The following is a 12,010-nucleotide window of genomic DNA, read 5'->3' as shown; positions in this document are numbered from 1 at the left end:
TATATATATATATATATATATATATATATATATATATATATATATATATATATATATAGTTTGTTATTTCCTGACCGTGAATATTTAAATAGAAACTTTGTATCCTGGTTTTGTCGGTCTGATGTAAATAAAACTATTTAAATTTTGCTTAAACGTTTCGGCAAATTTGCCATTTTCAATAAGCACTTATTAAACTTTAAACCTTAGATTTTACAATTAAATTTCATGTTTACACTTTTTTTAAAACGTTTTTTTTTTAAAGTTTAACATGGATTAAAAATTGGTATCTAAACATTAACAGATAACATCTGGCAGATATCTTCAAATAGGAGTGGTTCAGGGTCATATCTTAAATATCTGCCCTAGTGCATTAAAAAAAAACAACTCAATTTATTAAATTAGGTATGATACATATTGGAAAGCTCTTTGATGTCAGTCTTATTATTGATGGAATTTGGATCTTTTTTTATGCGAATCATCTCCAATATGCATCTTTTGTTGTAATTTTGATCTTTTTTCAAAATCTGTACATTTTCAAAATCAAAAGAAATATGGCTATTTTCTAGAGAATGTTTGGCTAGGGCTGTTGTGTTTAATGCCTTGGTTAGTACACTATGTTTGTGTGCAACAATTCTTCTATGTAGTTATTTGTATGTTTGTCCAATATATGTTGATTTGCATTGTAAATACTGCCGGATATTACGGTATATCACAAGATTACTCACGTGTCTTGATTTTTCAAGTCACGCTAAATAGAACTTCGGGCCCGTGCAAAACATCATACCAAGCGATAAGAAGTATTTACTTCAAAAATATATAATTGTAAAGGGGAAAAAGAAAAAATAAAAAAGACTTACAATTGGCTTATTATTGTAATTACGATGACAGTTTTCGATCTTTACAAATACAACCCATTATCAGGTCCAAACGTTCTCTATAAGCTGAAGTGTTCGTACCGTTATGTAAGTATACTCACAATAAGGTTATATTAACATTTGTTGTCCAGTAACTCATTAAATTTGAAAATCCGTGAAAAGTTTACAAGATGTTACGTGTGGTCTGTACTTTTGTATGGATGTGAAACTTGGACTTTAAACGCCGATATCATGAATAAAATCGAGGCGTTTGAGATGTGGTTGTATCGAAGGATACTAAAAATTCCATGGACTAGCAGAACCAGAAACGAAGAAGTTCTTCGAAGAATGGGACATCAACGAACTCTATTAAATATTATTAGGAGACGTAAACTAGAATATCTTGGACATATAATCAGAGGACCAAGATATGAGTTCCTTCGGCTAATTCTCAACGGTAAAATCGAAGGAAATAAATGGATAGGACGGAAGAAACTCTCTTGGTTGAGGAATTTGCGGCAGTGGACAGGTTTGACAGCGGACCAATTGCTACACGTAGCGCAAGACCGAGATCAGTATAACAATATTATAAGCATGGTAGTCGCCGACGTTCCGTAGGGATATGGCACTCTAAGAAGAAGAAACATTTGTTTACTATAAGTTAAGTATTGAAATAATTTCTATTTTACCAAGCAACAACAATTGTAACATTATCTCTTTTCTTTTTGTAGTGATAAGTAATTTGTTTAACGTTTGGGCCTAATGATGGGCTATAGGCTGTATCTGGAAAGCCCGAAACCGGTCGTCGTAGTTACAGTAATAAACCAATTACTATTTAAATGGGAATAATAATAATTAAATACAAGAAAATAGCTTCAGAACAATAGTAATAAACCAATTGAGAGTAAGTCCTTCGTATTTTTTTACTTTAAATACGGACTCATATTTCACCCAATTCATCATTTGTATAATTTGAACTATATTTTGTTTTCTAGAGCTTACCACTGAGTCATTTCAATATATCGACTGCCTTTGTTTCCTTTTCGAACATCCAGCTAACAGAAACGCTTATCAGTGTGCCAAATTGATTCCTCTTTTAATTAAAATACTGGAAAAGTTAAATTCCTTCAATAGTTCAACGTCGGTGCTACATGCAGCTAACATTCATCTTCGGTTCTGTATATTGATAGTTAATACCTTAAACAAGTGCAAATATGAAGAGAACCTACTACAAGAACAGTTAAAATGTAACACTATAGATATTTTGATAAAAAAACTACAGCTATTAGCCACAGAAGATTTTCATAGGAATCATAAAATAATTAATATAAAAAGAAGGTCTCCAGAATTAGAAGACGACCAAAAAGAGAGTAATGGAAAAAGGAAAAAAATAATTTGTACATATTGCTCAGAAGTTCGTTCGTTCGCTCAAAGGCCTGTAAGTATGCTAACTTTAAAGTTTAAACTACATTTAAGAGCGATCTTTGTGTGGTAGTACACCAATTTTTATTTAACAAAAACCAAATTAAAATTATATTTATTTTATTATAAAACTTTATATAATAAAAAATTACTCCATTTTAAATATTCTATATTCTTATGGATCTATCTTAGTTAATTTTCCTACGGATCTTTTCCAAAAATTCATTTCCACGATCTTTAAGAGTTTTTTCTGCTTTCGTAGCCATCTCACTATTGTATGGCTATGCTTAATAATTGTTGCATTTCCTCTAAAGAAATATATTTAGTTTTTTGTATATTTACTTCTAAGTCCCACATCGCATATTCATCGATAGTCTTGCGTACCATATTTTATACTTTTGATGTTGTAGTAGTCTTACGCTAACACTAATTGGTCATATGCGACGTAGAGTATATTGTTATATCATATTATTATATACTGGGTATTCTCATTTTTAATAGTAGTATCTATGTTTTCCAAAACATTGCACCTACTTCAACTATATTTTAAACCAATTTCGTTTCAGACTTTCTTACTTCGTATTTTAATCTGATCAGAGATATTCTTATATACATTTTGCGTTACTAGATTGACACTTATGTTAGATTTCTCAAGAGCTTCCCAAAGTTTTGTCAGCGGAACGGTATTGTAAAGGTACATTGTTTAAGTTGATATATACTACATGTAGTTATTGATTATAAATAATCTTTTCAATTTTTTGTAAATGTTATCGATCTGATCTACCCACTCGAAATTGTGCCTAACTAATTGATTTTGAGGTGTGACCTGGCATCTTGTATCTAAAGCACGTACGGCATTGTATTCCCTTAGGGGTGTTCATTCCTGATGTCTTTGAATATTTTGATTTGCTCGGGTCTTTTCGTCGTCTATGGCTTCATATTGCTGGGCCAAGTCTTGTAATTCAGTTCAATTTTCAAAGTCCCAGTGGCGAATATAAAGCTTATATTCCGATAGCATATTCCTGTACATTCGTTCCAGTTCTTGATCTTTGGAAAAAGATCCTTCTCGCCTAATTAATGTTTGAATGTTTGTGATATATTTATCTGCTGACTCGTTTTGCTTTTGCTTTATTTTTTTGATCTGCTCCTCCACTTGCAGCAAATATCCTCTGGGATAGAAAACTTTCTTAAAATTTTCGCTGAAGTCTGTCCAATCTGTCTGATTTCCAATTTTTGCTGTTGTTTCGGTACCATACTTACTCATGGTCACCTAGCAATTCTGGCAAATCTCCTAGAAGATCTTGTTTATCGATCTCGTAGACTAGGCTTAATTCTTCTATACTTTCTATAAAGTCTATTGCGTCCGAACGTTTTTTATCGAAGTGCGTGTTCTACTTCCGTACTTGGAGTAATAACTCTGCTTGCGACGTTTGTCTCGGTATGGTTAGGTCTTGTAATTGTCTTCTGATAATTGATATTTCTTGGGTTAATACGTCGGGTTCAGATTTTTTGGAAGACTTGACTTTTGGGATGATACCTGTCTGTTCTCCGCGATATTTAAAAAAGTCTCTTAACCTTGCTCTTAGATTCTCGACGGTTCCTTTGGAATCTAAGCTAATCTTTTTGGACTCGTGTCGTAATTCCTCTTTGGACAGGCGGTATATCCAACAGGTACGTCCTGCAACTGAGTCTGCCTCTGTCGTTGCTGGACGAAGCGGCATTTTTATTTTTACTCGGGCTAGCTTTTGCTATTTTTGACGAAATAATAAAATAAAATTATATATGATATGTATAAAATTCAAATGCCAATCCTACGGCGACGGTTTTGATATTAAAGGACATGTTGTATCAATATGATAGGAGACAGTGTTCAAAAAAGCTCTATATGCATCATCTACATCATTTGAATATGTATAAACATTTTCGAAATTCTCAGAATCAAGACTCAACAAAAGATTAGACAAACAATTCTTTGATAAGTTTCTATAAGTAGCTATCTGGGATGTTGCACTCTCAGATATGTTTAAACTAAAATGAAGTCCTAGATGATCACCTAAATTGTAGTTCACGACAGCCTCATTGTATAATTGAGGAATATTGGTAAGAAAATAATCTAGTTTCTTCTTCTTCTTCATGTGCCTTGTCCGTTCCGAACGTTGGCAATCAACATGGCTATTCTGACTTTGTTTACGGCAGATCTGAATAGTTCAGCAGATGACAATCCGAACCATTGCCGCAAGTTTTGGAGCCACGAGTGTCTTCTCCTCCCTGGACCCCTTCTGCTGTCTATTTTCCCTTGAATGATCAGTTGTAGTACTCCTATATTTATTATGTCTCATAACGTGACCCAAGTATTCCAACTTTCTTTTCTTTATACTTATTCCTACCTCTCTCTCGTAATCTAGTTTCGATCGTGAAATTACACCGTTTTTGTTTGTAAATATTCTAGTTGGTTCAGTATTTTTACAGTTAAGTCCAAAACTAATCATGACATCCATCAATATAGATTTTTCCCTTGACTCTTTAAGATAATCGATGTTAAGATCACCACAAAGAATAACATAATCATATTTAACGTAACAAATATTAAATACATGATATAATTTATGTATAAAAATATCAATATCCCCATTAGGGGAGCGATACACATTAGGTAAACAAAATTTTTTTGAGTCACATTTAAAACTAATACAACAACATTCAAAGTTAAAATCTTGACAGATGTTCGTGAGAAAACTTGGAATATTAAATTTAAAATTAACCTTTACAAATACAAGTACACCACCATGTATATGATCACTTCGATTATAGTACGAACCTAAGAGATAATTAGGAAGATAAAGGGAATTTATATTGTTGTCACTACACCATGACTCAGATATACACAGCAAATCCGGACTTTCAGTTGCAAGCAATAATTCGATAAGACTTATTTTGTTTATAATAGATTGAGAATTTATACATACGATCTCTAGTTGATTGGTTCTGCCTCCAAACTTATTTTTAGCATCTAGATTGCCCAATTCCGGATTCGTAACAATCATTTCTGGTTTTGCTGGGGACCGCGGCTGGCAAAATTCTTGTATTTGAAGTTAAAATGGCGGATCATCGAACCCTCAGGCCAGATGCTGGGGTTGAAGAATTCATCTTTGTAATCTAATGGATATGAAACTTTGAAACTAGCCTGGTACTCGGTAACCTTTATCTTCTTGCAGTAGAAACTGACATTTGGAGCATTTACCTTTAGATAATTAGTCAAAGTCTTCGGTTGACGTTTCAGGATGCAGTTGATAGACACTTAAAAATCCAAGTTTTGGAACTGTCTTCACTTCTGTAGATGAATTAGAGTTAGAAGCTGTTCCAGTAATGGGTTTGTTATACATCTTCGCTGCTTCAACTGCACCTCGCACTTGTTCATTAGTGATTATATTTACCTTTGTATTGAGGTTAGAGTTGTCATGACGTCGTTCATATCTGCCACTGCCACTCTTATCATATACAGGTGTATGTTGTGTTGTCGATTCTGAAGGCATTAAGTCTGTTGATAGTTGGCGCGCCACCTGTTCCTTTTTTGAGATGCCAATAGAGGAATTTGACGTCTGATCTCTTGATGTTTTTGTTGATTTTTTTTTTCATTAAGACATAGTTGCAATAATTCGATTAACGTTTCTTGTTCATAAGCCCTTTTCTCGAGGTGATGAATCAACTTACCCTGTGATTCTTTATCTTGGTTTAGCAGCCTATTTTCTATGTATAAGCTGTGGGTTTCATTGCTATTTGAAATAGCCTCGTCGATAGTTTTTTCTTCACGTTGTAACTCGGACTTTTTACACTTATTACACACTTTTTCACTTAAAAAACTTTTAATTATCACATTATTAATGGTATTAGGTAGACACTTTAATTGGTCATTTTTCCCCTGGGCTAGTGTGCATCGACCCTAGCTACTTGAAACAGGGTTAAAGATGCAATTGGCGTCGGAACAATCCGAAAGGATCTCCCCGGCAAAAAAGCCATACGATATTATTATTATTATTATAGCTGTGAATGTTTTCGTCCTATCTTCCACTCTGCGGTATATGATGTTAATGTCATCGGCATAGGCGGCAACTTGTACTGATTTGATGAATAATGAAAATTGTACTGATTTGTTTGTTATGAAATTGGCTCTGACGACATTCACCTGTCTTATGACATAGTTTAAGTTTAGTTTAATTACTCGTTATATAGTTGTTAAATAACGAAAGGAGATTCTTTACTGGAAGAAGATCCTACATGTTATGTACATAAAGATACTAAAATTACTTATTATCTTATATTGATTAAACTTGTTGATATATTTTAATTATAAATGGAGTTAATGAAAAAATATATTACAATAATAGTACATACTTTTAGCATGATTGCGTATTTTTGCCATTTCGACAGTATTCGCCTGTATCATCTGGCTTCAGTGATTATGAACCAAATAATCGTTCTGCTTTTAGCAGAAGCCCCAGTCCCTGTTCAAGTTCCAGCAGTGGACTGTCTTGGCCTTCCTCTAACTCAAGGTAAGCTCTTTGGTTTTTTATAAATTTATTTAACAAGAACTGGTTTTTTAATATAGAAGTAATTCAGTGATGGATTCGACCGTTACTTGATGAAAATTCATTTTATTTAACAATAAAACACTGAAAACTTGTTTTCAACACTTCCACAAAATTTATTATAATTTATTATCACTACAGCTATTTGAACAGTGCCTCTCTCAAGTGATCTATTTTTGGTATGAGTTTACACTTTATAGTATTTAACTGGGTAAGTTGAGGAGTTGAGAACTTTTTGTCTCAAGCTGGTCATTCAGAATTTTGTCTGTATTTTTCAATTTGTTAATTTCCATAGATTCTAATTAAAATAGCTTAAGGCCTTTATTTTGAATGTGAAGAATTTAAAATTCGCCATTAAAAGAGTGATTATGATGTAGAAGGTGAAGTGCGTACGTAGAATATGGTTTTCTGTTATTGAAAGCCCTTTTATGTTCTGCTATACGTTTGTTAAAAGTTCTACCAGTTTGACCGATGTAAGTTTTTGGGCAGTCGCCACATTTAAGTTTGTAGTAATTTGCAATAGTAAAAACCTAATATTCATTATACAAAAAGTTTTTCGAGTCATAATTTTTTTCAATACATTTATAATTTTAACAGATACTAAATTTAATAATAGCGAGATACAACTTTTAGAGAAAGGATTTAAACACAACTTGCCTCAACGTAACAATAAAAAAACTTTAGAATGTTTAGGTGTAGTATGTGAAGTAGCATAAACAAAACTGCCAATAATATCGTAAAAAGTTCCATTGCAAAATATATTACCGATGTGTGTAGTGAAACTAAGAAGTCCTGTTACAAAGAGAATCAAACAGCCATTTCAATTAAAAATAAATCAATAGAAAACAAATGCCGAATTTCAAATTCTTGACGTTCAAAATAAAGGCCTTAAGTTATATTTATTAGAATATATGGAAATTACAAAATACAGACATAATTCTAAATGATCAACTTGAGTAAATTATAATAAATTGTGTGGAACTGTTGAAAACAAAAGTTTTCAATGTTTTATTGTTATATAGAATTAATAACTATCAACCCTAAATATGGCATATATACCACGATGATTGTAGGCTGCTATAATTCTCACTTGAGTTTTGATAAATAAGTGTAGATTTCTTGAACTTCAAATCAACGTCAGCTCCCTCGGAAAGAAACAAAATTAAAATTTCTCTTCTGAAGAAGCTGATACGTCAAGTAACTGACATTTTGTGAAAATAAACATTATTTTATTCTTTTATTTAACGTATGGCGTATACAAATTACCCATACTTAAAGTAAGACTACAATGGCAAATAAATATATAGATAGTCATTGCCGAATATTCAGGTTCTCTTTGTGGTCAATTGCTCCAGGCGTCACGTCCAGGAAGTTGGCCACTTGGCCTCAGAGAGCATTCTGTCACGATAGGATGGATTGTTTGTCTCTCTGCAACGCAGTCACATTTTGGGGAAGAACCTCTGCCACATTAAATCAAAGTGTCCTTACAGCATTTATGTCCCGTGCTGATTCTATTTAGAGTAGTCCAGGTTTTTCGAGGCATATCATTGGTACCAGTGAATTGGATTGTGGGAGGACCTGTTATTCCCATGCTATTTTCCAGCATTCAACAAGGGAGAAAGAAGTCTGAGAGCTGGAAATCTGGAGTGCAATATATTTTAGTCAATTCCTCTATTCAGAGTATGCATAAGAAGTTGCAGGTTGTTTTGTAGTTTTTGATACTCCCTGACGAGGTGAATTATTCAGAAGCGCGGCCAATAAAATTAAGATAGCGATGATGATTTCCAACCTCCGATAGGAGAAGGAACCTGAAGAAGAAGAAGACAAGCAGGTATGGTGGCGCTATCAATAAAAATATATCAATAAAAACTGTCAATAACATCATAATAAAGAACCTGATAAATTATTCTGCAGAATACAACAAACGACTAGCACTAATATTCGTGGACTACGAGAAAGCATTCGATACTATTAGCCAGCAAAAAATGTTAACAGCATTGACAGAATGTTACATAGACAATCGCTAAACATAATCCAACATATCTATCAAAATGCCACGGCTAGCGTAAGACTGTCTCAACAAGAAACAAATAAATTCTGTGTATAGCCAGGAGTACGACAAAGAGAAACCGTTTCTCCAAAGCTATTCACGACACTTTTAACACATACTTGTAAGAAGGCAGATCTGAACGAGGATGGTATCAACCATATATAAATGGAGAGAAGCTCAGTCATTTGAGATTCACAGATGACATCATCCTTATAGCCTTAGAGTCAATAGTATTGATAATGCAATAATAATGTTGGGAAAATTATATTACGCTTCCTTGGAGGTCGGACTAAAGATAAACATAAGCAAGACGCAAATAATGACTAATCTAATGCTAAATCGTAATATTGCTGTTAATGGAAAATATATTGAACATACTGCGTGATATAAATACTTTCGACATGAAATTCGGTTAGGCAGAGATAGCCAGACATGTGAGTTCCCACGTCTTATAGAGCCACGTTTAGTAAATTAAACTGGTATTTAAATCGGACGTACCCGCCGCGCCCTGAACAGCGTTTGGTAAATTGAACTATGTATTTAAATCAGACCAACCTATATGTCGCAAAAAGAACATCTTTGACCAGTGTCTGTTTCCCGTACTCACTTATGGAGCGGAAATATTAACACTTACAAAAAAGGTAGTAAACAGATTCGTGTGACTCAGAGGGCCATAGAGCCACATATATTGGGTGTCTCTCTGGGAGACCGAATCACAAAACGAAGAAATATGTCGTAGAAACAAAAACAATAGACGCTATTAAAAAAATTACGTCGTTAAAGTGGAATTGGACTAGAGACGGCACCAGATTATATAACAACCGATGGACAAGACTTATTGTCAAGCAGAGGCCAAGAAAAGAAGCACTACGTTGCAAAAGCTTCCAACCAACCAGGTGGACTGACGACCTGAAGCGTGTTAGCAGTAACTGGATGCAAGCCACATGGAAAGAGCTAACGGATACCTATGCCCAGCGGGGAGCGCGTAAAGGTTGATGATGATAATCATGATTATTTTATTATTGAAATTATTTTTGTTGGATATTATAAACATTTTTTATTTTCAAAATTATCTTCTTATCTTTACTATATTATATCTCTAATTGGATAATATTGAATTTATCAATAATACTGTGTAATATTGGAGAGGAAGAGTGGTATACACTAGAAAGGAGGAGAATTTATTTAATTTTAATATTTATTTATAATTTATTTTAGAATTTCCTTAAACGTTAACACATCATTTTCCGATTCAGACTATTACTCTCCAGTTTGTAGTGAAGACGAAGATGTAGAATTTCCTGAAAGTTGGACTTCAAAGGATTTTGTTGAAGTATCCCTGCCTGGGAGACTTGAGAAGCAAGAGGAAGATACACTCGGTAACGATATAGACAATTAGACAGTTCGTCCACGAAGCAACTGATGTGTGATGTTACATATCGTCCATCAAATTTTAGTTTTATTTGGGTTATAACTCAGATAACTATTTATAACTAACGATTTTAATTATGTCGTATACACAAAGCTACTCTTCACTTCACCAATCATTCCTTACTGCTGGTACTAATCGACAAATATCTCTTTGCGAGTAAACCATAAATTATAAAATATGTTTTTGATGATTCAGCGTTCGGTCAGTTGTTTTCAAAACAAGCAATTGGACTTCGTAAGTCGTAGGTTTTCACCTAACGTCATCGGAAATAGAACCTGAAGTCGATGTTTGAACTCTTCTTGTAATTCGATTTATATATGATTTCACTAATTTTGAGTCATGTCTGCCAAACTTCCGGTCATAATTTTTAACCGCAAGTGATAAAGGTTTTTCCCGTCTTGTTAAAGGACGTCGAATAATATATCGCTTGTACTATTTCGGCGACTTTAAAACAGTACTTACGATTGCAACTCTGGTACCGGAAGTTGGAGGTCAGATTTCTCATCATTAATACCATCTTTGGGTTATAATCTCTCATTCCATACTTCATTTGTCATTTTATCTCTTCTAATAACGAGGGAGTTGTGTTCACGGACAGATAGACATGGATAATTCAAGGTTGTCACTATTTTTATTCACAAGATATTTGCTATAATAAGTTTAAAGGGATGTAACGTAAAATACAAAATTCTTTTTAATTTTCACAGAATAAATTCAATTTAAGATGTTTCACTAAACTATCGATTCTATTACAAGTTTGATAAGTTCAGAATAGGTTGAAATTAGAATTATTTTGATGAAGGTGACGCTGACGTTTCAGCGAAACATGTTAATTGTATTCACTATATTCTGTGTAAATTGAAAACCGGTGTAGTGTTTTAGGATTTATATTATATTATTGAACATGAATTTCTGTCAAGTAATCGCCAATTCCACATATGACTTAAAGGAAGAGAAAAAAGAAGATAATTACACTTATTCGTAATTACAATCCTCGAGCAGTTTCATTATAAATCAGTTGCTTCGTGTACGAAGATAGTTAATTTTAATGGTTTCCACCGATATTGAATGGCACAGGGTATGACATTTTCATAATTTTATACTCTAAGAACGATTTTGAGTTTAAAATAAAAACGTCAAAATAAAAAAACAATTATGATTACAATCATTGTGGACAAAGAGCATGCCAGTAAAGGAGATTTATTTTTTATTTATATATTTTTATAAAAATATTTTTATAAAAAATTATAAAATATTACTCTCCTTATCTCTTCAGTTCGTTTGTTTGAATTCTTTTCTGCTTTTGTTCAGTTTCTGGTAAAATTGTCTTGTCCCTTTTGGCTTACTTACTTCTTGTAGTTCTTTGTTCATGTTTTCTATTTTTTCTGTGGTGGATTTTCTTTTCTTCTTAACGTAGTTATTTATATTCCTCCTCTGTTTGTCGGTTTCTTTGCCCCTGTTGACTCAGTAAATATGCTCTGTTTTTTTGCTTTCTGTTATAACCTGACATTCTTTATCAAAATAGTAATTTGTTTTTGTTTTCCTTTGTTTACCTTCCATGCCTAGTAATTCTGCAGCTGCTTCTTTCATGATGTTTCCGCATCCTTCTTACCCTTCATTTATGTTTTCATGTTTTAGTCTGTTTTCTAGTTTGATGTTTATATTC

The 12,010-nt window shown here is 33.2% G+C and overlaps 1 protein-coding gene across 1 annotated transcript in view; it reads left to right on the top strand.

Moving 5' to 3' along the window:
* Positions 1–12,010, top strand: part of Rnb (BTB/POZ domain-containing protein Rnb) — a 39,526-nt gene that overhangs the window by 12,659 nt on the left and 14,857 nt on the right. The window contains exons 4-6 of the mRNA XM_072526457.1: positions 1,850–2,292; positions 6,675–6,826; positions 10,131–10,291. Coding sequence (XP_072382558.1) covers positions 1,850–2,292; positions 6,675–6,826; positions 10,131–10,291 — 756 coding nt within the window. The remainder of the gene's footprint in view (positions 1–1,849; positions 2,293–6,674; positions 6,827–10,130; positions 10,292–12,010) is intronic.

The sequence above is a fragment of the Diabrotica undecimpunctata genome, chromosome 3, assembly GCF_040954645.1.
Source record: "Diabrotica undecimpunctata isolate CICGRU chromosome 3, icDiaUnde3, whole genome shotgun sequence".
In the NCBI taxonomy this organism is placed as follows: domain Eukaryota; kingdom Metazoa; phylum Arthropoda; class Insecta; order Coleoptera; family Chrysomelidae; genus Diabrotica; species Diabrotica undecimpunctata.
The sequence above is the reverse complement of the archived record's forward strand: the minus strand, read 5'-3'. Positions and strand labels throughout refer to the sequence as shown.